This window comes from Lonchura striata, chromosome 3 (assembly GCF_050655825.1).
Source record: "Lonchura striata isolate lonStrDom1 chromosome 3, ASM5065582v1, whole genome shotgun sequence".
Classification (NCBI taxonomy): domain Eukaryota; kingdom Metazoa; phylum Chordata; class Aves; order Passeriformes; family Estrildidae; genus Lonchura; species Lonchura striata.
Genome location: NC_140705.1, coordinates 3,203,338 through 3,226,741, shown reverse-complemented (window position 1 = coordinate 3,226,741; position 23,404 = coordinate 3,203,338). Strand labels below are relative to the sequence as shown.

At 45.2% G+C, this 23,404-nt stretch overlaps 1 protein-coding gene across 5 annotated transcripts in view; it reads left to right on the top strand.

Moving 5' to 3' along the window:
• Positions 1 to 829: 829 nt before the first annotated feature.
• PINX1 (PIN2 (TERF1) interacting telomerase inhibitor 1) overlaps positions 830 to 23,404 on the top strand; it is a 61,835-nt gene continuing 39,260 nt past the window's right edge. Inside the window, exons 1-7 of one of the 5 annotated variants that reach the window (XM_085574376.1) lie at positions 830 to 884; positions 6,635 to 6,798; positions 7,077 to 7,186; positions 8,960 to 9,052; positions 9,406 to 9,484; positions 13,197 to 13,289; positions 15,801 to 15,877. In XM_085574376.1, coding sequence (XP_085430502.1) covers positions 7,154 to 7,186; positions 8,960 to 9,052; positions 9,406 to 9,484; positions 13,197 to 13,289; positions 15,801 to 15,877 — 375 coding nt within the window. In that variant the 5' untranslated portion in view covers positions 830 to 884; positions 6,635 to 6,798; positions 7,077 to 7,153. Of the gene's footprint in view, positions 7,187 to 8,959; positions 9,053 to 9,405; positions 9,485 to 13,196; positions 13,290 to 15,800; positions 15,878 to 23,404 lie in introns of all 5 variants that reach the window. The other 4 variants (XM_021540533.4, XM_085574374.1, XM_085574373.1 and 1 more) reach the window with 4 other exon arrangements.

Here is a 23,404-nt window from a genome sequence, read left to right as displayed (position 1 = left end):
TAATAAAGTTTAGAGTTAGGGCAATTACAAGACAATAAAAAACAAAGAATTACAGATGTCCAAATGCTCTCGGACACTAAGTCACGAAAAGCATCCCTTGTCAACAAAGGAATAACCTACAAAGCCTTAAATGCCTGTTGCATATTCATATATTTTATACATTATGCATAAATTTCTTTGCAAATTAAGAACTTTTCTGGTTTTTGTCAACTTCTTCTCCTTAATCTTGCTGGTTCCAAAAAGACAGAGAGAAGGTGGAAGAATGTTTGTCTTTTTTGATAAGGAGGCTGTACCTTTTTATGGGTCCCCTTTGCTGACATCTCTGTGTGGAGAGTTTCTTGATTATCTCATCTTCCTGCTTGAGCTTGTAACAAATCCTACATCGCAGAGTTTCTATTTTAACATTATGCTGTGACCTAAAATACATTTAACGCACTCCTTAAAAGAATTACTACAGCATAACTTTCTAACATTACGCATCTAATATTCGTTGTCACATTTGCGAAAAGCCAATCATAAAATATACATTTTCCACACCTCCCACAACAGCGAGATTTGGGGAAATCCAGGGACACCCCCACCTGAAATTCCCTGGAATATTCACCCTGCCCGTGCCCCTTTATTCCAGCCACACATAACCAGCGCTGCTCATCCCCTTCTCCCTGCTCGGAAACAGCCGGTGCACAGCCGAGGGGCGTTTTGAGATATTTATTAGAATTTTAACAAATCTGCAAACTTTTTTTTTTTATTCTTCGTTTTCACTGTGGTGCCCGCCGCGCTCGCCTGTTTTAAAACATTTTTTTTAATCAGGCGCTGCTGGGGCAGAGGTGGGGAAAGGCGCCCTGCAGGGAGGGAGGCCCCCAAGATGGCGATGCTGGCGGAGCGTGAGTGCCGATGCCGGCGGGAATGCCGCGGGAATGGGGACGAGCCGCTGCTCCGGGAGCGGCCTCAGAGCCTCCCCACAGCCCTGCCTGAGGGGCCCGGGCCGCGCTGCCCCTCCCGATGGCTGCGGAGGGGTCCCAGGGCCGGATAAAGGCGTTCGGGGGGGGTTCCAGAGTTGAAGAAAGGGGAGTGCAAGGACTGGGAGAGGTGGGATGAGGGGTCCCTTTGCGCGGGAAATGGGGTGCTCTGAGTCAGGGGAAGGGGTTCAGGGGTTCCTGGTGGGCTGGGAAAAGCAGGAATGGGGGTCGGGGGGCCCAGTGTCTGGGAAAACGGGAGGTCTGGGAGCTGGAGACCCAGGCCGCGGCGGCAAAAGGGGCTCAGGGCGTCCCCGATGCGGAAGAACGAGGGGATTCGGGTCTGAGAAAGGCAGGAATGGGAGTGTGGGGGATCCCAGGGCCAAGGAAAAGAGGGGCTGGGAGACCTGGGCTGAGGCAGGAGGCGCTTGCAGGGTCCCTGGGGGTGAAAAACGGAGGGTCGGGTCTGGGAAAGGCAGGAAGGGGCGTCGGAGGGTCTCAGGGTTAAGGAAAAGGTGGGGTCTGGAGGCTGGGAGGGCCAGGAAGGGGTTCCAGGGAGGGGGCATTGGTGCAGGGGGCTCATTGTGGGGTCTGTCTTGTTCCAGGCAGGGCAGGAGCACTGGGAATGTCCCTTGGACACCCTTAGGGACAGCTTGTCCTGCCCCTGGCTCGAAGCCATCTCTGGTCGTGTGTTTGATGGGAGACACCTCCAGCCCGGGGGTGTGGGTGCTGGTGTGGGTGTGTCACATCCCCTCCACCCAGGGGATGTGACAGAGCTGTGTGTTGGGTGCTGGGGACACCCAGGGGACATTACAGGGCCAGGTGTGGGTGCTGGGGACACCCAGGGGATGTGACTGGGCTGGGTGTGGGTGCTGGGGACACTGAGGGGACATTACAGGCGAAGTGTGGGTGCTGGGGATACCCAGGGACATTACAGGGCCAGGTGTGGGTGCTGGGGACACTGAGGGTGTAGATTTCTCAAGGTCAGGATTGAAGGCACTTGGGATGGTATTTCATGTTCAGACTTGGGTGTTTATTATTTCTTATCTGTGTTACAGTCTCACTACAGTGAGTTCAGCTTTCTCATTAGCAAGGCACAAAATGGCTACTGCTTGTTACAAGGTCTTTTAAGATTAAATTATCCAATTAAGAAAGGACACCTCGATTATTTTCCCTTTTAACCCAAAAACTGTTTTCTCAAAGCCCTCAATCTGGATTTTCTGTCCAATTACAAAACATCACCCAAACCCATGAAGAAAAAAGAAGGTGGTAGAGAACAACAACCCCTTTCCACCCTAAAACCTCCATCTTGCTTCATATTTATTTCTATATTCTAAAACCCCAAACTCTTTTAAGTTTTCCACCCTATGATATTACACACTTCTAACCAACTAGAAACCCGTAATCCCAGTGCTGTTAATCAATTTTAAAAGGCTGTTCCACGACCTCAGGTCAAATGCAGTGTTCTCTTGTGGGTCTATGCCTTTAAGCACAGAAAGTTTTAAATCCTCAGCATCCAGAATTCCAGCAGGGGGGACGTGGCAGGGCTGGGTGTGGATGCTTGGGTCATTGCTGGGGCGGTGCTGGAGTTGAGCTCAACCTGTGCCAATCTCCCACTTTTAGGGACTCTCCATGGGAGGATTTGGAGGTGGGGAAGGCTCTGGAGGGACCAAATGAGCAGTGACCGAGGGCACTGGAGGGGACTGGGGTCATATGTTGGGGATGCAGAAGGGTGAGGTCGACTGAAGAGTTTAAAAGATGGTTTATGGCAAAATCAGTCATGGAAGAGCAAGACTGAGGTTGTGACATTCACACCCATCACATCAAGAAGCTGTTATAACTCTAGTTACAAAGCCTTTTCTAAGGCATTATCCAAATTTCTGATTTCTTATCCAATCAGCTGCTTCCACAAAGTTCACGGGCATCTTCACAACCAATTGCTAATGGCTATGTTTTACATGATTTACCTTAATTTATCTTTTTCTATCTAATGGTGCAACTCTACTGAACCTTACTGCTGTATCTTCTACTTTTTATCAACTCTATAACAAGTTCTATTGTTAAACTTGAATTTTTTTTCTACCATCTTGCTCAGCATATTTGCTCATTTATACGAGGCCTAGGTCTACTTGCTTAAAACATATTTCTGCTTAAACTGCAAACCTTTATTCTTATTTTGTGTCTGTTTCACTGTTCTATTCTAAAGCTTCAAGGCTTCTCCAGGGCCTTAAATCAAACTCCGTATCCATCTCTGTCTCTGCATTTCCCAGTCAGAGCTCACTGGGGCTGCAGCTCCTCCTGAGGGACAGCTCCAGTCCCTGCTCCCAGTGACAGGAGCCAGAGAACAGCTGGGGCTGTGTCAGATTTAGGTTGGATATCAGGGAAAGGTTCTTCCCCAGAGGGTGTCTGGCACTGGAACAGCTCCCCAGGGAATGGTGACATTCCCAAGGCAGCCAGAACCCCAGGAGAGTTTGGACAATTCTCCCAGGGATGCACAGGGTGGGATTGCTGGGGTCTCTGTGCAGGACCAGGGGTTGGACTGAGTGGTCCTGGCAGGTCCCTTCCAGCTCAGGATATTCCATAATTCTGTGGATTTTGTTTAAGCTTCCCTGATATTGGAAACAAAGAGCTTCAGTTTTGCCTCTGAGGGGATGGAGAAGTTGGGCTCCCTGTTTCTGACAGGTCACCCTTGGCCAAGAGCTCAGGGTCTGATGAATTTCTGTGCTGGGCTGCAGGAAATATGGACAATACAAATAACAAATATGGTGTACACTGGGAAATCAAGATCTGGTTTAAGGGAAATAAATCTGCATTTGCACATGGAATTTTTTAGGTATTTTCTGTGTAAACTTCGGTGTAATTTTATTCAGAATTTATTATTTTATTTGGACATGTCAATAATGGACTCATTTGGAGCAGAAGGGACCTTAAAGCTCATCCGGTTCCACCCCCTGCCATGGGCAGGGACACCTTGCACCATCCCAGGTTGCTCCAAACCTATCCAGCCTGGCCTTGGACACCTCCAGGGATCCAGGGGCAGCCACAGCTTCTCTGGGCAACCTGTGCCAGGCTCTCCCCACCCTCACAGCCAGGAATTCCTTCCCAATATCCCATCCATCCCTGCCTCTGTCAGTGTGCAGGATGTCCCTCCATCCCTTGTCCCAAGTCCCTCTCCATCTCTCCTGGAGCCCCTTTAGGCACTGAAAGGGGCTCTGAGCTCTCCCTGGATCCTTCTCTTCTCCAGGGGAACACTCCCAGCTCTCCCAGCCTGGCACCAGAGTTTTGTCCTTCCTGTTCCCCCCAGACCATCTCTGGGCACACAGCAGGGGTTTGGATGGGAAATTTTAGAAATTATAATTAAAAACATGCTCCAGACATAGAATTCGTCTTGGAAAAGGGATTAGTAATGGATCTTTTCCAGATCATTGAATTTCTGAGTGAAGGAGTTGAGTTGTGCAGCCCTGGCACAGCTGGCCAGGGCAGTGGAGGAGTCCCCATCTGTGGAGGGATTTAAAATCCGTGTGGATGTGGCACTTGGGGTCATGGATCAGTGGTGGCCTTGGCAGTGCTGGGGGATGGTTGGACCCGGTGATCTTGGAGGTATTTTCCAACCTCGGTGATTCTGTGATTCCCTAAAGAAATGAGGATTTTCTCCACTGGATGGTGCTGCTCTCCCAGAGTTCCATCGCTGTCTGTGGCATCATTTTTGAAGAAGCCCAGAAAATTGATGTTAAATTAGGAGCTGAATCTTGTTCCTGGTTTCCTCTCCCACTCTAAAGACATCAGTAAACAAATTTACATTTCTGGTAAATTATTGACTAATTAATGGATTTTGTTGTTTGTTTGGAAAGGGAGGATGATTTTATGTTTTCTGTAAATGGCATGGAGCTATTCCTCTCTTTCTTAAATACTTCTCCAAAGATGAAAGCAAGTTTGTTTGGGGTTTTTTCCTGCATCTAACTCACCCTATTTAAGAATCAGAGTATGTTAACCTTGCAGAAACATGAAGAGGTTGCAATACTTAGATTGAAAGTGCTGGGAAAGGGAACGTCTCTTAATTTCAAGAAATAATTGTGTTTGATGCCCTTGTTCTTTGTTACCAACAACCTCCTGGGAGCAAAACATCTCAGGGGCTTCTCCATAGGGAGAGATATTCAGGAAAAACCATAGAAATTAACTTTTCTGTGATTGAAAAAAAGGGCAGCTGCTCAGTTGGGGAACATAAGATCTGCTGGAATCCTTGAACCAGAATCACACAGGTTGGAAAAGATCTCCAAGACCACCAAGTCCAAGGATCCTCCAGCGTTACCAAGGCCACCACTGAGCCATGTCCCCAAGTGCCACATCCACATGGCTTTGAAGTCCGTTCAGGAATGGGGACTTCACCACTGCCCTGGGCAGGCTCTTCCAGTGTCTGATCACCTTTTTCATGAAGAATTTTTTCCCTCATGTTCAATCTACACCTCCCCTGGCACAACTTGAGGTGATTTCCTCTTCTCCTGTCCCTTTTCCCTGGGGAAAGAACCTGACCCCCCTGGCTGCCCCTCCTGTCAGGGAGTTGTGAAGAGCCAAAATGTCCCTCCTGAGCCTCCTTTTCTCCAGGCTGAGCCCTGTGGTTCTTCGTGAGGCAGCGGAGAGTCCCAGTTTATTTGGAAATTTATAATCACTGACCACAGTGCTGGTTCTCCATCTTTTCTTGGCACCATGGGCAGGACTTGGAGGTGTTACTGCTCTCAAGGTTTCCTGGTGGGAATACTCACAGAATCCCGGGATGGTTTGGGGTGGAAAGGACTTTAAAGTTCATCCCATTCCACCCCCTGCTATGGGCAGGATCACCTTCCACTCTCCCAGGTTGCTCCAAGCCCCATCCAGCCTGGACTTGGACACTTGCAGGGATCCAGGGGCACCCACAGCCTCTGAGGTTAATCAGTTGTTTCCTGTAGAGAAGTAAACCAGGCAAAGGTTGGATTCCCCTCACAGCCCCCAGGCCTTTAACCCACTGTAAAAACTGTGTAGGGGCCGTTTGGAGCTTCAAAGTTTTGGAAGTGTGATAAAAAAAGCCCCCACCTTGAATTCTGACAGTCTTAGTTCCTTAAAAATGAAACAAAACTGGGCAAAAAATGAGTCAAACATCCCTGTAATATTCAGTTCCTCTGGCCCACATCCCAAATCTTGTCTTTTAGGGAATGATGACTTCCTGATTATATTGAAAACACCTCGTTGGATTTGGCTTCTCCCTGCCTTGTGTGGCCTTGGGTTAACCGGTCATTTTTGATCCAGCATTTCCCATGGTGTTTAATGAAGTTTGTGATCTTCCTGTCTCCCATTCTTTGTTTGTCTTGTTTATTTAGGTTCTCTTCCTGCCTGGGCTTAGGTGCACACTTCAAGTGACTGGTTAACTGGGCTGGCTTCTCTTCCTTGATTTTAAGGAAGCTGCTCCTGGTGGGAAAGGCAACATGTGGGTCTGGGAATCTGTAATTTCTTTGGGAATCCACATAGGACAAAGGAGCCTTGATTCTTCTTTGTATCTCTTAACTCCTGCAATAATTTCTGGCAGCTTTTCATTTCCCTCATAAACCATTTCTGAGAAATCCAAAAGCTGCAATCCCACAGTTTTCTGTTCTGTCATTCCGTTTCTCTGATCACTTACATTGGACTTTTCATTTGGCTTTTGTTAGGAAACCAGATATTAAAATTTCTGGGTTCTGGTTAAAGGGAAGCCTGGAGAATTGATTTTGTCCAGAGTTGGGAAAGCAGCATCCTAATCTCCTCCTTCATAGACTCCATGTTGAAGCCAGATGTAGAACAAAATTGGAATAAATATGGAATTCACACCTAAATGGTAATCCTTAAAGCCTTCCCTGAACTGCAGCCCATCCTGAGGGACAGCAACTTCCTACCTTGGCATCTTCCCATTAAAAATTAATATTTTCACTGGGCTTTTATTGTTGTTGTGTTGTTTCATTTAGTAAAATTAACCCCCAAAATATATTGAGTCTGGCATAAGTTCTGGGGTCTTTTTTTTTTTTGCAATGAAGAGCTTTGGTTGAAGTGATTCAATACCAAGAACTCTCTGGGAATGCCAGTAGAGCCTGTTTGAATTTTCCCTTCCTGCTGCAGCCCGGAGAAAGCAGAAGTGGTCTGTGGATCCACGGAACAGCGCTTGGAGCAACGATGACTCCAAATTTGGCCAGAAGATGCTGGAAAAGATGGGCTGGTCCAAAGGAAAGGTAGGATCTAAAGGAGAACTGTGTAGCTGAAGGGTCTAAAACTGCCAGGGGTCAGTTTTGGTTTATTCTCTTTAAATGCACAGGGAACTTGAGCAGTGGTAGATTTCTGCAACCCTTGTTATAAAGTCTTGTGTGTGCCTCTCCTGTTTTCCAGTTTCTCTCCATTCTTTGACAATCTAAATTCCCAAGTGAGAGCAGGAGCTGGAACATTTAATCGGGTTAAAGGTTTTAAGCTGCCTTTAAACCCTCAGTTCTCTCCTTGCTTTTGATACTCTTTAAAGCAACTCCAGGACCTGCTTTAGTCTTTCACCTAGTTTTAAGATTTTTATCTGATCTATTCGTTGAACCCCCCAAGTGCTATGAGCTGTGTCCCTTCCCAGCTTCAGCCAGGACCTGTGGGTGAGGGAACTGGTTTCTGGCACTAATAAAAACCTCCAGGTCAGCACAGACACCTGCAAACTGCAGGTTTAATTGCACAGAGGTGCCTCAGCAAAGCTGAGATTTGGGGCTGCACATCAGGCTGTTTAGTGAAAGAATCCCCACAAAACCCCCACTACCTTTAATTATTCTTCTAGATTTCCAGACCTTCCTTAAAATGCATAAAATTAGGATCATTCTCAATTCTGTAAATACCTTAAAGTTTATTTTTGGATTTAAACTGTTGCCTCAGTTGTCTCACAATGTTTCCCATTCGAGATACTGGATCTTCCTTGCCAGCAGTTGTACAAGAAGGATTATATCTCCATTCTATTACAAATTTGGACAAATTGAACTTTCCCTTGATCAGATTAAGGGGCAAAACCCCATCTGGGCAGTGAAATTAGGCTGCTTAACACCAATCCTGTAAATGGTTGTACTGGAATTGGGTCAGAGGAGGATGTGTGGCCAAGTGTCCTGCTTGCTTCCACACTTTTTGGTCAGCAGAAGTTTCAAGGCAAATTTTACACCCCATTGACCAAATAGACTTTTTGTTTGTAACAACAACAGCCTTTTCCAAATAGGCCTCATCCCTTCAAATACTCCATATCCCAGGATGTGTCTGCAGGGCTTCTCTCCACTGCAGCACTGTATAAATGTTTATTGATTCTAACACATTTGGCTGATGATTTGTAAAAGATGAGGCAAAAAGGAGGTGAATAGCAGAACAAAATTTTAAACCCAAAGCTTTGCCTTTTAACTTTTTTAGCCTTGACCATACAGTTGAGAAAGATAACCCTGAACCCAGATATTGCTTCATATTAAACAACCCTAAAGTGGTTTTCGTCAATATTTTCATCCACTCGTGAAGTGGAAGGAGTTGTGAATGCCCTGCTGGCTCCAGTCTGCTTCTCCCTTGCCCCTCCCTGCTCTCCTTCTATATAAATTTGGTTTGGATTGTGTGTTCTGTGTGGATCTGCCTCATTCCCATTACCCTTCCCAGTGACAGAGACATTTGTGGGGTGAGGCACCTTCTTCTTATGTAGAGTCTTGTTTGAAAACTGTAAACAATTTGGGCTTGCTTAGGAATGTCAGGTGGCTTCCTGATTAATCACCCAACTACTTAATGTTGTTGTTATTTTAAGTGTTTATATTGCTTTGCTGGAGGCTTAAGTAGCGAATTAAAAAAACTTTGTGTGCTGTGTGGTAATACCTGTGACTGAATTCAGCTACACGCGGGCAAATAAACAGGAAGTTCTGATTTCTTGCTGTATTTCCTTGTGAACTGTCTCACAGTCCAAAAGCTCTAATTGCTGCTGTGAAATCCTTACATTTTTACCTTCAAATCTGCCTTAGGGTCTCGGGGCTCAGGAGCAAGGAAATCCAGAGCACATCAGGGTTAAGGTGAAAAACGACGTGCTGGGATTAGGAGCTACCATCAATCATGAGGTGAGCACTAGACCCAGGGCAGGGAATGGATCCCATTTCAGCAGAAGCACAATTATTTGAATGAAATATTAGTGAAAACTGTAGTCACAGCAGCTGCTAGCATGTACCAAACAGGATTGTTCAGGATTTCCAAGACAACCCTTTTAATTTTGTTTCAGTTTGGGGTGGCTGTAGGAGCTGTGATTGGTGTTACCACCTGTGGAGCTTCCCAGGGTCCCTCCCACCAACAAGGATTGGATATATCCAATTTATTTGCTTCTAAGAGTCTTACTATCTGGTTTTTAAAACTTTATATCTGTTTTGTGTTAGTTCTGAAGACTTCTGCCTTGTATTCTTGTGGGTGATATTTACAGGACGACTGGATTGCTCATCAGGATGACTTCAACCAGCTTCTGGCTGAGCTGAATAACTGCCATGGACAGGGTGAAACAGGTAGGTTCATGCTTGGCTCAGTCAAATGCTGGAAGCTCAGCAGAGTTTCCATTCTGTGCCTTGAAAAAGTTCCTGAGGCCCAGTTTATGATGCAAATAATATTTTAGATAAGGTTGAGAACTTCTTCCCCAAAATCACTGGGAGCCAAAGGATGTGTTGCTGTCCATGAACATGGATTTGTGGATCTCAGTGTATCAGTTTTGCTCTCAGCACTCAGAGAAAGGCTTTTTCTTGAGGAAAGAAAACATGCAATGTTTAACCTGATGAAATGTTTATTTCATCCGGGATCACAATATTTGGGACACTTTCCCTGGGCTGTACCTAGAGGAGCATTTCCTTCTTTATAAAGCACCCAAAATCTGTCTGAAGGCTCACAGCAACCACTCAGCACTGCAATGCTATGCCTTCCTTTTGCTGATGAACTGTCACACTTGGCTTCCATGCTCCAGTGGCTTCTTAAAATACCTCCTTTTCCTGTCCTTGGAGAGCTGCTCTGTAGCTTTTGCCTCAGAGTTCTACATCTCTGCTTTGAGTGTGGCATAACGGGATTTTTGTAGCCCTGGTGTTGAGCACACAAGTGGGAAAGCTTTCCTAAAACAGTTATTTTTGAAGTCTTCTATTTTTGAAAACCTTCTTACAAACTGACCTTGCTTTGTGAAAATGAAGTTAGGAAGTTGTGGTGTGAGCTTAGAGAAAGAATTGGTTAATGAAGTGATTTATCATTTCTCTTGTAGTTAAATGTAGTTTAAACTGGTTTTGTATCTGAACACTTCTCTTGAGTGTTGTTAAATCAAGGGCTCCTGTTTGGACACAGCCTGTCCTTGTGCTGCTGGGACAGAATTGCCAGATTAGTGAATTTAGCAACTCTTCATTCATTCATTCTTAACCTTGGAGCACTGAAGTTTTTCTAGGAGAGAAACTGTAGAAAGAAGAGGAGAAAAATCAGTTAGCAAGGAAGTTTTCTAATCCTGGAATACTAGGATTAAAATGTTGAGCCTGATGCCTCAAAACACCTTTTTTAATTTGTTATGCAAGCTGTCCTTGTGAAATCATGAGGCCACCCAGGACTCGGTGCTGTCACTCCTGGAGAGGTAGGAGATCATTTCGTGGGGAAATTCCACAAGTTCCTGTCTCTTTTCAGAACTAAATCCTTCCCAAGTTGCAACTTGAGCCCTGGGAAGATCAGGGAGGTGTAACTGGTGGGAAACCTGCAGACTGATGAGCAGAGAGCCGAAATGACTTGCCCAGGGCCACAGTGAGTCAGCAGAGGCAGGTTCAGGGAGCAAGGCTTGGCCCTAAGCTCTGCTCTCTTCCCTGGGTCACCTCATGCAAAGTGACCTTTGAGAACTCTTATTTCTCCCTGTTTCACTCAGTTCTTTTGGTCTTTTTAGGAAGTGGGACAAGTTTTCAATCACTGATAGCAAATTTGGGTGCACCTTGGAAATTCCAGGTCAGAGTCACATTTGGTGATTTACAGAAAGGCATCACTCTGAAACTTGTTCTTTTGGCAATTGTTGAAGCTGGCAAAACTCATCCAGGAAAAAACTCTGCCTGCAGCTGTGCTGCAGGAGCAAATGTAACATTATTGGCCACCCTCCAGTTTCAAACTGCATTAAAAGTCAGCTGAAAAACTTCATTGTTCTTAAAGAACCGGTGCAGTTGCCAGAGCTGGATTGCAATTAGAGGTTGGAAAGGAAGGGCCCCATGGGGGTTGATGCCAACATTCAGATACCCTCAGTGTCTGTAGCTTTAGCTGTCTTTTCCTTTTTTTTTTTTCACTAGCTGAGCACCAAGTGAGGGCAGGTTTAGATTAGATTAAATATTGGGAAGAAATTCATCCGCTGGTGGTGAGGCTCTGGCACAGGTTGCCCTGTGGATCCCTGGAAGTGTCCAAAGCCAGGTTGGACAGGGCTTGGAGCAACCTGGGATAGTGGAAGAGAGTTGGGACTCCATGGTCTTTTCCCAGTCAAACCATTCTATAATTCCTGTCTCCTTTGCTTGGGTCCTTAGTTATGGTGACTGTCCTTTTCATGGATAAAAAGTGGGACAACATCCTGGCAGTGCTTTGGCACATACACCCCAATCAGATTTGCTGCAGAAATGCCACTTCGGTGACTTTATTGCCCCAACTAAATTCCTTTTCAAATGCTAAATGTGCTTTTTTAATGTGCTTTGTAAAAATATTCCTGCAGCTCTTTCTCAGTTTGTCAGAGGATTTTCCAGTCCCTGGAAGACACAGGGATGTATTTCCCTGCCCACTGCAAGTGCCAGCACGTTCTGTAGTGAAATTCCTCCCTGCAGGCACGAGGCGGTGCTGCTGCCCCTTTCCCTGTAGGAATAACGTGGAGGAGGAAGGCTCTGTGGAAACCTTTTGCTGTGCAATGCTCCTTTTGCTACCAGGAGATTGGAAACCAGGCTCAAAGTGCTGCATGGCTGTCAGGATATTTTAGCTGTGATCCTTACTTTCCCCACAGATCCTTCTTATTGAGTTTTTTTTTTTTTTTTTTTTTTTTTTTTTTTTTTTTTTTTGTTAAAAACTGGATTTGCTGGTCCTTTCTCTTCCCATTAGTGTGGGAGTGAAAGAGTGGATCTCAGCCTGCTGGCCCTCGGCTCTCCCTCTACAGCCTGAGAATTTCAGTTTTAACTCAGGGGTTCATAAGGTGGTACTGCCTATCAAACAGGGAAGTGCTGGAATTCCAGTGCCAGAAAAGCTTGGGCAGCAGAGCTTTCCAGGGTGGGATCATATGAAAAAGGTGACTCAACTTGGCCCTTGGGGTATGAGTTGATTTCCCTACCCATCCCACAGGCAGGAAAAAAACACCTCACCATAGTAACCTTCTGTGGAGTTACAGAGCAGAGACTCCTGTGGTGCCTCTTTTCAGGACTAGTAAGGCAGTAATTAACTGTACAACAGGTTAGTTCTCTCCTTCTGGCAATGTTTTGTAAATTAATAGATTCTGTGACTGCAAAGAGAACATTTGTACCCCCAAAATAACCTGCCACAGCAGAGGAGCTGTGCTGTTAAATAGTGAGCTTAATCCTTCACGTGGCCTTAACCTGTTCACAGTCTCCCAAAGTACTGCTGAGTGACTCTGGGACTGAGCCAGCCCCAGAAACCGTTCCCAAAGGACAGTTTAGATGCAGTCCCTCTTCTGGAAGCCTAGAAAATGAGATAATAGGCATGTGTCAATTTGTTCTAGCTGGCCTTAGGGACAGAAAAGCTTTGTCACCATTCAGTTTCCTTACACAGTTGTATCAGCTTATGTCCAAATAAAGGTATTTTGTATAGAGTTAAAAATGAAAATCCTGTTTGGGGGGGGTGGTCCCCTTTTTCTTTCTGCTCAATCAGTATTTTATTTCCTACTATTTCTTACATCTTTCTCCACTCTGGTGCTGGAGATACTCTATGAAAAACAGCACTGTTATTATTCTCTTACCACAGAGATGGATTTGCCTTTGACCTGGAGTACCTGTATCTGCCTTTTCAAATTACATTGGATTGAAAATGGGAAAGAAAGGGGATGGGGCAAAACCAAAAATCAATCATTCACATATTTCAGACAAAACTTAGAGTGCTTTCTTCAGTAATACTTTATGATATGTTGTTGACTGGATTTTGAGAGAGAAAGTTAATTATACTGATGTTTGAATTTGGTGCTTAAGTGCCTCTAACAGTAATGGACCCTGTTTTCTTGGGGCTTGTGTTTTTTAGAGTCTTCAGTGAAAAAGCAGAAAAAGACATTCAGCCTTGAAGAAAAATCCAAATCTTCCAAGAAACGTGTCCATTATATGAAGTTTGCCAAAGGTAAGAGGAATTTTGTCGTTTCATAAGCCCTGGCTGAGATTAGAACAAACTGCTGAAGGTGATCTGTTGCCTTGTGGAGTCTAAATTTGGCAAGTAAAACCTGGGTTTAAAAACACCCCCTGCAGCTACTTGCTTAAAGCACTAATAGGCTATCCCTTTGTATTTTGGGCAGTTTTGGGTGGCCTTAGCCACTGATGTTTGGAATAAAACAATTCCCTGGGGAATTGTTGAAGAAACTGAATAAAGGAGCAGCGAATATTCCGAGCAGTCGGGGCGTGGGCAGGGATGGGAGCAGAAGGCAAAGGTGAGATGGGAATGACTTGGGCATCTGTGTGGCACTAACCCCTGCAATCCCCAGTAACCCCTGCTCAGAGATCATGTGGATGAGATCAGGGATCAGATTAAACCTGCATGAAGGAAGAGGAAAACCCTCTTACATCGACCAGGTACTTTATGGGATAAATTAGGGCAGCGAGAAAAACTGTCAAGAATTTGTAGAGTTGAGTAATTTCTTTCTTTCTTAGGGTGATGAGATTATTTCAGTCAGCCTAGGTTCTGTCCCTTGACAGTTGTTCAAGTCCTTTCCCTTTTGCTCTGTTCCCCTTTCACACGGTGTGTGCCTGTTTCAGGGCATGGATAGGATCAGTTTCCACTAATGGCTGATTTATTAAACTGAAAGCTCTGTGTAATGTTTTTTGACAGCAAATGCCTCTGCTAAAACAGAGCTAATTGATACCTGAATGGAGGCCAGATTTCCATATCAGGGTTTGGGATTTTTTGGTGAAATAATTCAACCTTGCAGTCCGAGCTGTTAACATGAGCCTGCCATTTTGTGAAATTAAACAATTACATTGGTTCAGGGCTTGCAAGTACAGAGGCCATGGCCTGTTTGAGCAAAGAGGATTTATTTTGATTTGGATTTAACCTTTTACTAAATATAGAGGAAAAAAGAAGTGTCTTTTGAGCATGTAAAATACAGCTCAAGGCTTTCATATTCACAATATCCCTGATGTGTTTGGTCTCATTTCCACAAGGCAGCCCCTCATTTGCTTGTACCCTCTGTGGCCTGACACAGGGAAATTGTCCTTTTTCAGGGAAAGAGGAAAGGTTATTTGAGAAAGGCTTGTGTTGTCATGGCCCTTGTTGTTGAAGTCCAGTCCTGCTTCCTTTCAGACTAAACAAGACAAGCTCACACAAAAGCGGGAGAAGGGAACAGCGACAGCACCAAGCGCAGCTTCCGCTCCTGGGGTGGGTTTGGAGCCTCTCTGCTGGAGGAACAGCCACCCCTGGATCTGGGAAATACACCCCAAGCTCAGATTAAAACACTGATTTCAGCTGCTTTTCTAGTAGCTGCTCCCCTGTGATGCTACAGGAGACTGGAGCTGTCAGCTGAGCTGCTTTTCTGTTAGAGGAAAGATGGGAGATATGTCCTGGGGGAGGCACGGAAAGGAAGTGTAGCCTGTAAACGGGAGCAGGAGGATTTTAGGTGTCACATTCCAAGTCTTAGCCAAGAGAAAGCTGAGAACAGCCCTGGTCTCTTCCAGCTTGCTTGGACAAGGCTGTTTTGAGGCAGTGCAGTGAGGCAGCAGGAAGCTGGGGAACACTTGCTCTTCTGGGCTGATGTGTCTCTTTACCCTCCAGGAACAGTTAAGGATCTCAGGAAAAAGAAGAAGTCAGATTTGGGGAATTTTTTTTGTTTTGTTTTGGGTTTTTTTGGCCATTAGAGGATTCATTTTGAGGTTACTGATTTTCAAATGATTGAGACCCCAGCAGAGTCCTAACAAGTTGACCTGTCTGGGTTAATTTTGTTTCTTTAACTTTTGCTGACCTTTTCCAAAAGAATTTTCTGACAGAGGCAGTGGACAACTTGGCAACTCCTGCACTGTGGAACTGGCTAAACTTCTGTCTGTATCTCTGAGTATCACATCACACTCTCCTGATTCCCTCTCCTTGTTCCATGTCTGATATCCAGCTCACCACACAACAATCAGGTGGTAATAATGGCCCTCCTGGAAATCTTTGCTTCACCTTGAAATGGTTTTGATTTGGACTAACACAGTGTGTGGCAGAGGTGAAGGTTTTGCTTTTCAAGAGCAACATCAGAAATCAGAGAAAAGTCCCCACTGAGTAAAAATGGATTTTTTTTTTTTCATTGTGTGGAGGAGCTGTAATTCCCTAATTCTGTCAGAAATGGGGAATCCTTGTGAGAATCCAAAGATCCCAATGCATACACACATTTCCTCTTGTGTACCTTCATTTAGTGGCCTTATCATAGAATCACAGCATGGTTTGGGTTTGAATAGACCTTACAGTTCATCTCATTCCAACCCCCTGCCATGGCAGGGACACCTTCCACTATCCCAGGTTACTCCGAGCCCCGTCCAACCTGGACTCCCTGATTTTTGTTTATCTCCAAGAACAATTTCTCTCTGTCTGTGGGTCACACTGTTACCAAAATGCATCCTCAGATGTGAAGGTTTTGGGGTTTTTCCCTCTCTTTACCCCTTCCAGGTAAGGATCTCTCATCATGCACTGAACAGGACCTGTCCTGCATTTTTGGAAGAAGGCAGAAGAGTGCCAAGACCCAGGTAAACAAGAATCTTCTCTTTTCTCTTATTTCCTTATCCATTATCCCTTATAACAAAATATCCAAATGTCTTCTGCCAATGTGTTTTTTCTACTTGGAGTGCTGTGCTTGAACTGTGAGGAAATAAGAGTAAATTTAATCCCCGTTTTTGTGGATTATCATGATGTAACTTCTTTGGAGATAGGGAACTCTAGTATTTTAATTTTTTGGTAGGAAATGTGCATCACAAATAAGAATTTTGCTTGACCTGTAAGGTCAAAGGTTGGATTCGATGCTCTCAGAGGTCTTTTTCAACCTAAATGATTTTGTGAAAGATCCATGAATATCCAAAATAAAATTGGACATTTAGTAGCAACTGGGAAATCTCCACAAACTGCCCTTATTTTCACAAAAAATGGGAAAGGCTGAGCAGCTGCAAAAGATTCAGAGGCCTGAACAGTGATAAATATTTGATAAGAAGACCTTTCCCCTGACTTTGGGTAATGAGATCTAGGTTTGCACCCGTTTTTATTTTATTTATGTGTTCATTAGCATTTTGCACTTGCAGAGCACAGACCAGCTTTGTCAGTGGATAAAATAACTGTGACATGACCAACATATCCAGATATGGAAAAAATAACATGTGGAAAAGCACAAATTAAAATATTGCAGGAATTGCCTTGTTGGTCCCAAGTTCTTGGAAATCTCTGGTTTTAAGGGAAGGATGAGGCTTGAAATGGAGTGGAAATCTCTGGAATATGCTGTAGTGTGGTGACAACTTGTTCCTTGTGCTCTTGGAAGTTGTGGAACTTCACTGCAGGTCACTGGGAGCTGAAATAAGGATTTGGGAACTTCCAGTCTGTGAGAGCTGTTGGAGCTCTCGTATCCCGAGGGTAAACTTGTACCAGGGAGCCCTGTTGGTTCTGATCACCTAAATATTCCCTGGATCTTCTCCTTGTCTCCCTTGCTGTCAGATCAATGGGAAGCAGGACAAACTGGGATTTAAAGCAGCTCAACACTGCTGGGGTTGAGGCAGCAGATTTTGCCCACTCATGAGTTGTCTCAAATAGTTGGTATTGTTTTCTCTCTGTGTTCTACATCTTTTGAAATTCAGAGTTGGAAAGTTGCTTCTTCTGGGACGTTTTCCTGCAGAACATTTGTTCTTTTGTGGATAAACACTGCAAATCACATGGATTTTATGAAGGGTGTCTAAGTTTGTACATGTTTTTGCCAGTCCCTTGACAGATGCAGTGGCTGGCTTATGGCTACTGTGCAGATTTCCTGAGATGGTTCAAAATTCTGGCAGAAAAGTCACAGCCTGTTCCCTCCTAAGCACCCAAATTTCCTCATGCAAATCCAGGCAGGAGGGAACAGAATTTGAAGCTGCATTGTTGTCTTCTGGCTGCTGCTGAGCAGCCACAGGGGGAGGAAGCCAGAGGCAGCACAATTGCTTCCCCCAGCTCCCCCTTCTCCTTTTCTTCATGGATCAGAGATCTGTGGAGCTTGCACAGAACAGAAGTGCATTGCTCAGGCCCTCCAGCTCTGAGCAGTTTCATTGCATTGCACCCATGAACTCTTATGATCCCTTTCCATCCTGGTCCTTAAGGTGGCACAAAGGGAAGTGCCCCGTGAGGCTTTGCAGGAATTCTCTGTGTTTGCCTTCTGGTTTGAAATCCCTGAGCTCTGGGCATTTCCCAGCTGTGGCACAGAGCTCCCTGCAGGAGCAGGAATGTGCTGCCATTCTCCTGGAACTGAGTTGTTCCTCCGTGGAGATGAGGTAGGAAGGGTCCTGGTGCCCAGCAGAGCTCTGGGTTTGCCTGCAGGTTGTGGTAGGCTCCAGTTCCCCTCAGATTTCAGCTCCTACGACCCTGGGCTGATTTCTCTGGTGACAGGATAAGGACTTTCATACTTCCACAAGAGCCAGAGCTGCCCCTATCCATGAGTCTGATTGCAGGTTCCCAGCTGTGGGTGCAATGGAGATGATACATGGAAGTATCCCTGCTGATCCTGGAAAAGTTGCAGCAGTGTCCACAGGAATCTCATGGATTTAAAAATACCAAGTGCTGATGCTGCATCTGGATCAGGGCAACCTCTGGGATCAATCCAGGCTGGGGATGAAGGGATGGAGCAGCCCTGGGAGAAGGACTTGGGAGTGCTTGTGGGTGAGAGCTGGATATGGCTCAGCCCAGAAACCCCTGGAGCTGTTGGAGCAAGTCCAGAGGAGGCACCAGGATGATCAGAGGGATGGAGCAGCTCAGCTGTGAGGAAAGGCTGAGGGAATTGGGATTGTTCAGCCTGGAGAAAAGAAGCTTTGGGGTGACCTCATTGTGGCCTCCCAGTACCTGAAAGGAGCTACAAGGTGGAGAGGGACCATTTACAAGGACCTGCAGGGACAGGACACAGGGAATGGCTTCAAACTTACAAAAGACAGAGCTAGATGGGATTCTGGGGAGAAATTCTTCCCTGTGAGGGTGGTGAGGCCCTGGCACAGGGTGCCCAGAGAAGCTGTTGCTGCCCCTGGATCCCTGGAAGTGTCCAAGGCCAGGTTGGACAGGGCTTGGAGCAACCTGGGATCGTGGAAGTTGTCCCTGCCCATGGCAGAGGGTGGATCTGGATGATCTCCAACATCCCTTCCAACCCAATCCAACCCATTCCATGGTTTTATAGCTTGAAGTCCTGTCTGTGAGGCTCTTTCTGAAGTACCATCTCCCTCCTCTGTTCTCAGAGATGCAGTTTGAGAAGCATTCAGCACACATTTGATGTGCACTGATGACCCCAACAGAGCTACCATTCCACTCTTGATCTTTTGACAAAGATTTTCAGCTTAATTCTTTTTCCCCTATTTCTATTTGTTTCAGTCTGGGATCAGAAAAACTGGGGTATAACTTCATGGGGAGATGCAGGAACTGCTTTTCACAGAATTACAGAATTGCTGAGACCGGAGGAGACCTGGAGATCTCCAGAGGAGTCACCTGCTCAGAGCAGGGTCAGCTATGGCACCTTTTTGAGGAGTTTGTCCAGAGTTTTGATTATCAGCCTTCCCTAATGCCTCCTGTTTAAGCCCATGACAAAATTTCAATGGGTGGATAAAAGAGGTCACTTAAGGGGCAGAAGAGATCATAGAATCATGGAATTGTTAAGTCTGGAAAAAACCTTTATGATCCTCAACTCCAAGCCTATTCACCAGTTATCCATGTCTTCAGGTGCTCTAGCCATGTGTTTCTTGAAAGCTTCCAGGGATGGTGACTCTTCCACTTCCCTGAGCACTCTGTTCCAGTGCTAGACAACCCTTCCCATGAAGAAATTTTTCCTAAATCCAATCTAAACCTCCCCACTGTTGCACTAGGTCTGGCTGATTGGCTGGTGTCACACCAAACTGCTTTTAGAGGTTATGAAAAGAGAATAAAAAAGCAAAACTGAGGGAATTCCCATCTGTGCTTAATGCTCCAGGGGGAATTAGTGGAAGAACTCAAGGCTCAGTGATGGCCTTTGGACCAGCAGAATAATCCTGGCTCTTCTGAAGTGCTTGTCAAAAATCTGTCACCCCTGAACTGCTGCAGTGATAAACAGGGTGTCAGCAAATCAGATGTGTCACTGTTCCAGTCAGTCCTGTCCACTCTGTTCCAGTGTGGTCGTTAGCAGTCATTCTGTGATCTTGACTGTGCAAGTAGCCTTTGGCAGGAGATGCTCTGTGTGAGCTCTCTGAAGTGTGGGGCTGATCTCAGACTCCCTTTTTAGCTGTCTCAGTGGCCAAGAATTGGTCTGGTAATGGGTCCTTTCCCTTGTTCCACACCAGCTCTGCAGCAGTAATGGGGAATGTTGAAACTTGGATTATCTACCTTATCAAAGGAAGAGGGAGTTGTCCAGAGGACTGTAAGGATTGCAAAAGAGGGGAATTGCAAAGGATGTGGAAGGAAATGCTGTTTGCCCCTGAGGGTCAAAAGGAGTTTCTCTAGAAGTAATAAAACTACAGTGCTGTTCTTTCTATGGTTCTGGGATACGTGTTACTAATTGGAGGCAATTGCAACCTTTAATTCTCCTGAATGTTCAACATAACAGTCCTTTTTTAAAAATGATTATTTGATAAATCATGTGTCCAGTTCAAACCTCCTTAATAAGGGACCTTTGTTTAAAACAAAAAAAAAAATATACAAGTCAAAAAAATGAGGTGGGGAAGAAAACAATGGCTGGGCTTCAGAGTGGACCTAAATTGAAAACGTCTGCAGTTTTTCCCAGGGAGAGCAAGTGATCGAAAATATTGAATTGTAATTATGATGCTCTCTGGAGACCTGCAGTGAGGACCTGCTTTGCAGGCTAAGATCTGCCAGACTTGTTTTTTGCCACCACTTTTCCCTGTGATTTTCTCACTTGCTTAGGAACACTGGGAGCTGGGGAGACAGAAAAACAAATTCCATTAGTTCCTATCTGGTTGAACTTCCTGGAACCCCCACTATTTTTTTTTTTTTTGCTTCTCAGAATTTCCTTCCTCCATCCAGCTGTGTTTCCTGATGGAGCCTTATCACTGGAGAAAATGCTCCTGAGTGAAGCTGAGGATTTGGGAATGATTTGCAGACAGTCCCAACTTGGTTGCTGAACAACATGATTCTGGCACTGATTTTGCTCTGGGGGCTGGAGGTGGGGGGGCAGCTCTGATTTGCTCAAACCCTGTTGGAGATGCATAAAAAACCTGAGTGTTTTGCATCCATCTCACATGTATGGCTCAGGCCATTCCATGAGTAATCTGCTTCCTCCAAGTTTGTGTAACTTGGATGTAAACCTGCGTAAGTTCCCTTAAGCCGCCCAATCCAAGTAGCCCAAAAGTCTCAGGCTTGCAGTGATTTCTTCCTTGTTAGGCATTAGAAATGGAACTGTCCACCCCTGGTGCTTTTTCACTTTTTTTTTTTTTTTTTTTTTTTTTAATCAGGAAATTGTCTTCTGACACATTTTGCAGAACTTCCTCAACTGATTTATATTTCCCAGCACTTATCAGAAAAGCCTGTTGGCTAATCTTAAGGGACATAGCTGAAAATCCATTAAAGTCTGGCTCTGCCATGGGCTCCCTGAAGTTGTGGGTGAACTGATAACCATTCCCTGCACCTCAACTTTCTCTCTGCAAAATACCAATCATGATACTGGTGTTTGTGGGGTTTTACACTTGTGGCTTTTAGGCAAGTTGCAAGTTAAATATTAGTTTTTTGGGGTTTTTTTTACCCATGACCAAATTCGTTGCAGGGTTAGCACATAAATTAATTTGCTGCTCCTTTTTTTGGCAATGCCAGGGAAGGGAAGAAACCTGCAGAAGAGGAAAATTAGTTACAAATTAACACAGATTTTTCACTGTTCTGCTTTGGAGACCACAGTTAGCATGAGGTATTTGGGGCTGAGAAGCAGAACAGAAAAAAATAAAAAAAAAAGACATCAAAAACCTGGAGAGAGTCCAAAAGGATTTAGTAAAATGGGAGACAGGGTTAGAGGGCATGTCCTAGAAGGAGAGAGTGGAGGAACTGGATATGTTCATCTCAGAAAAGAGGCAGAAAAAAGATGACCTCTCTGCCTATAAATACCTGGGGGTCATGGGGAGGGAGGAGCAGAGGAAGGGAAGGGACAGTAATCAGAGTAGGCAAAAGCCAGGAATGGGACTGGGGGTGAGAACTTCAATTAGAAAAAGGAAGACTCCGACTTACTTTTCAGCAGGCTTCCTCACAGTGATGTCAGCCAGGCACTGGAGGAGTCTCCTGAGGGAAATCCCAGCTCCTCAGTGAGTGACGCCAAGAAAAAAGATGGATTTAACACTTTTAGACCCGTTGGGATGGGCAGAGATGGATCAGTTTAAGTAAAATATCTCCCAGAAGCCGTTCTCCGAGTGGCTCTGGTACTGAAGTTGGATTCCTGTGGTTGTGTTGTGCTTGGATTCTGTGTGGCTAAAGGAGATGAGCTCTTGCTGGAGTCCCTGTCCTTGTGCACGTGGAACTCTTGGCCTTTCCTGTTCAGTCATGAAATATTTTAGAGCCTTAATATCTTTGAAACTTCTGCTGCTTAGACCAGCACATTTTACTTGCTTCAGAATTTTAAACTCAAGTGGTAGGACAAGGGGGAATGGTCTTAAGACAAGGCAGAGGAGGTTCAGATGAGATATGAGGAGAAAATTGTTCCCTGTGAGGGTGGGGAGGCCCTGGCACAGGTGCCCAGAGAAGCTGTGGCTGCCCCTGGATCCCTGGAATTGTCCAAGGCCAGGTTGGATGGGGTGTGGAGCAACCTGGGATAGTAGAAAGTGTCCCTGCCCATGAAAAAGTGTGGAATGGGAAAGACTTTAAGGTCCCTTCCAACCCAAATCATTTTCTGATTATTATCAAGGGATTTTTACAGCCTCTGTAGTACTGCAGGAACTTATTTGACCTCTCCAGTTCTGGTCTGCCCCCCACCATGGACTCTTTTAACAGGCAAAAGGGACAAAAAGAAGAGAAAAAAGCAACCTGAAACCAGATTCTGCCAGCAGTGAGCAGTGCAAGGCCTTTGCCTGTGCCTGAGGGGCAGCCAGGACAGGCTGGTGACACAAAGGAGGACAACAGGACAGCACAGCTGAAGGGCTAAATTATAGAACCACAGATTGGTTTGGGTGGGATGGAACCTTGGAGCTCATCCAGTTGCAACCCCCTGCACAAGTGGTACAGGTAGAGCAAATCTGGCAGCACAGACCCATGGAAAGTGGGTCTAAAGCCCTGTTGCTTTGAGCTGGTGACTTGCAACATCCTACGTGGCAAATCAGAAAATTAATTAGGCTCTAGGTGTTAATTTGGGCCATATGTTTTATATCTCTCCATGCAGATGAGATTGTTTCAGGAACACCAGGAAGAATTTATTTCGCCCAGCATTCTGTCCTAGTTGTGCTTTTGATTAAAAAAAAGAGGAAGAACAAAGTATTGATGTTTTGTTGCCTATTCTATAAGCACCTTGTTAATCAACTGGAGGATAAATTATTGCTGTTCAGATATCAGAAGAGAGGAGGAGATATCTCCCAATCTGGAAGTAAGGGTGCTTTTTCTTCCTCTCTTCATTGGAGAAGTCTTGCCTCCACATTTGTTCCTTGGGGGGTTTGTTAAGGAACAGAAACAAAACTGGGGGGAGCTCTTTTTGATTTATCTTCTCTCCTTCCCTTTTGGTCACTTCTAGAGGCTTAAAGAGCCAAGTTGGCTTTAATGTGTTACCATTAGAGACCAGGCATTAGCTGGAATAACCCATCCTGCCTCGCAGTGAAAAATATCCCTTGACTGGCTAATTAATCAGTCAAAGGGGAATGACATGGTCCTCGGCTTGAGGGACTCTGCTGCACAGGTAAACAGGTCATTGATAAATGGTTTACCCACAAATTCATATATCAAGAAAACTTAGTCATTTTTTAACTACACTTGGTGTGAAAGCTGTGCTGTGTTTTTTGGAGGTGGATTTTTGCTGCCTTTGCTTTTTTTTGCATCGTGGAAGCTTTTAGGCTGTGGAAGTTTGTAAGAGGAAAAGGCCAATCAGAACTTTGTCACTCAGATTGGAGTATTTC